Below are 2,005 nucleotides of genomic sequence, written 5' to 3' on the forward strand. Positions count from 1 at the left end.
AGAAAGGAAAATGAGATGATTCCGGGAACCCAAGAGGAAAGCGAATTTTGGGAATGATGAGGGCAACAAATGTATAGGTGTGCTTTACACAATTGATCTATGTATTGTGATGAATTGTATGAGCCCCAATAAAATGATTTTTAAAAAAAGAGCTCCATTTGAGTTCCTTAAAAAAATGTTCAAGAATTGTGAAGACCTTTTAGAAATTATTCTAGCTAATTCATAAAAAAAAAAAAAATTACCTAGGTTTTCATCTCAGTGATTGAACCCATTGAATGAATACCCATTGAATGTATGTGTACAGGAATATGTGTATAGAACTTTATATTAAAATGCATATATATGTATGTACATGTGATGTAATATATAATACACAGTATCTATGTATTTGTGAAAATGTATAATAATCTTAATTGTAATCTGAAATAGCATTAAAATAATATTGATTTTATAATGGAAATAAATAAGGACAAAATTACAATTTTCCATTAAAAAAAAGGCAACAACAAAGATAAAGGTAATTCTAGAAAGAAATTTTAACTTGGTCCATTTTATTTCGAACCAGCAGCATGTGCTCCCAGCTCACAGTTCTTTGCATTCCCTTTTTACTCCTGTGGATAATGGTCTGGGCTTGATTTTGCTTGCTACGGACTTTAAATCTTCGTGAGGATTCCTTTTGGCTCCACCAAAAGAAAAGGAAAAAATTCACAGAATGGGAGATGGGGAGCAGGGAACAACACTATTGGCTATCTGAAAGTTAAGGAAGGGTGGGATAAAGAGAAGACTCGTAGTCAGACAAGCCAAGAGTCAGTGTTGAGTGACAGCCACATGGCTCTTAGCGGTCAGCAGCTGGAGAAAAAGGACACGAGCAGGGGGATCCATGCGCGTCTGGGATCTGGTGTTTCTTTGTTAAATGGTTTTGCACTGGGGCGCACAGGAGACAGATGTATCTCTGTGCCCGGTGTGGATTTATAGTGTGTGTGATGACTCCAATGTCTATTCTCAGGTGGGTTTGCAGAGTTCTCCCGGTGTTTCCCTGGCCTCTGTGAAGGAAAGTCCGCTCTAGTCCCTACCTGCATTTCTCAGCCCTGCCTTCCTGTCGCCAACATCGGACCAACCCGAATTCTCCCCAATCTTTACCTGGGCTGCCAGCGAGATGTCCTCAACAAGGTGGGTGCTTTGAAAGTATCCTTCTCTGCAGGGCTTGTGGGCAGCAGCTGGGGAAACTGTCGTTTCAAACACACCCCACCCCCAAAAGGAAGCACATGCTCCCCGTGTGACTCCACAGTTACCAGGGGCATCAGACTTCGGAGTGTTACTTGTTTGATGTTGTTGATGGCTCGCAGGAAACCTAAACTGTTACCACAGTTGCTTGGTCCTCCCAGGTCTTAGAGACATGGAGTAGGACAAGGTTTCTCCTAAGTTTGGCCTTGTTTGCTTCGGGTATTCATTGTTCTGCTGTAAAACGTGGTCACCAAGCAGCATGTATACTTCTCTAGGCTGCCACTCCCTGAGTGGTTATCTGTTTTAAAATGTGTTTATTTGGTGCCACTCACTAGAAGGAGCTCAGGCTGGGCCCAGAGGGAAGCAGAGACCTCGGGCTGCAGAAAGAGGGGAGAGTGTGGATTTCGCTGATGAGGACATGAGCCCATACTGAACAAGGTGTGCCCTGAAGGCTGGAGGACGCATTAGACGCAGGCACAGAACCAGTGGTCCAAGTGTGGCAGTGGTAGTAGAGCTAGGTGGTCTGACTCAGCAACTTCTGTGCTCTCAGTCAGAAGGCCTGTAGAGCAGCCCTCTAATTACCCAGAAAAGGGACGTTTCTCCCCAGACACCATTCAGGTGTGGGTGATGTACAAGTACTATTTTCTTGTATGAAGGGAAGTACCTTAACATTTTCTCGTTGATTAACTTCTTTCCTGGAAAAATTGGTCTGACTGAAAACTAAGCTTTCAGATGGGCTTTCTGTAGCACGTGGAAGCAAGGCTTTCCAAGAGCAAAACAG

General features: G+C 43.2%; 1 protein-coding gene across 1 annotated transcript in view; it reads left to right on the forward strand.

Moving 5' to 3' along the window:
* DUSP16 (dual specificity phosphatase 16) overlaps positions 1 to 2,005 on the forward strand; it is a 109,420-nt gene that overhangs the window by 86,704 nt on the left and 20,711 nt on the right. Inside the window, exon 4 of the mRNA XM_004716213.3 lies at positions 1,007 to 1,170. Within this exon, the coding sequence (XP_004716270.1) occupies positions 1,007 to 1,170 (164 nt within the window). The remainder of the gene's footprint in view (positions 1 to 1,006; positions 1,171 to 2,005) is intronic.

Source organism: Echinops telfairi, unplaced genomic scaffold (genome assembly GCF_000313985.2).
Source record: "Echinops telfairi isolate 266 unplaced genomic scaffold, ASM31398v2 ScPeMD7_1957;HRSCAF=2489, whole genome shotgun sequence".
Taxonomy (NCBI): domain Eukaryota; kingdom Metazoa; phylum Chordata; class Mammalia; order Afrosoricida; family Tenrecidae; genus Echinops; species Echinops telfairi.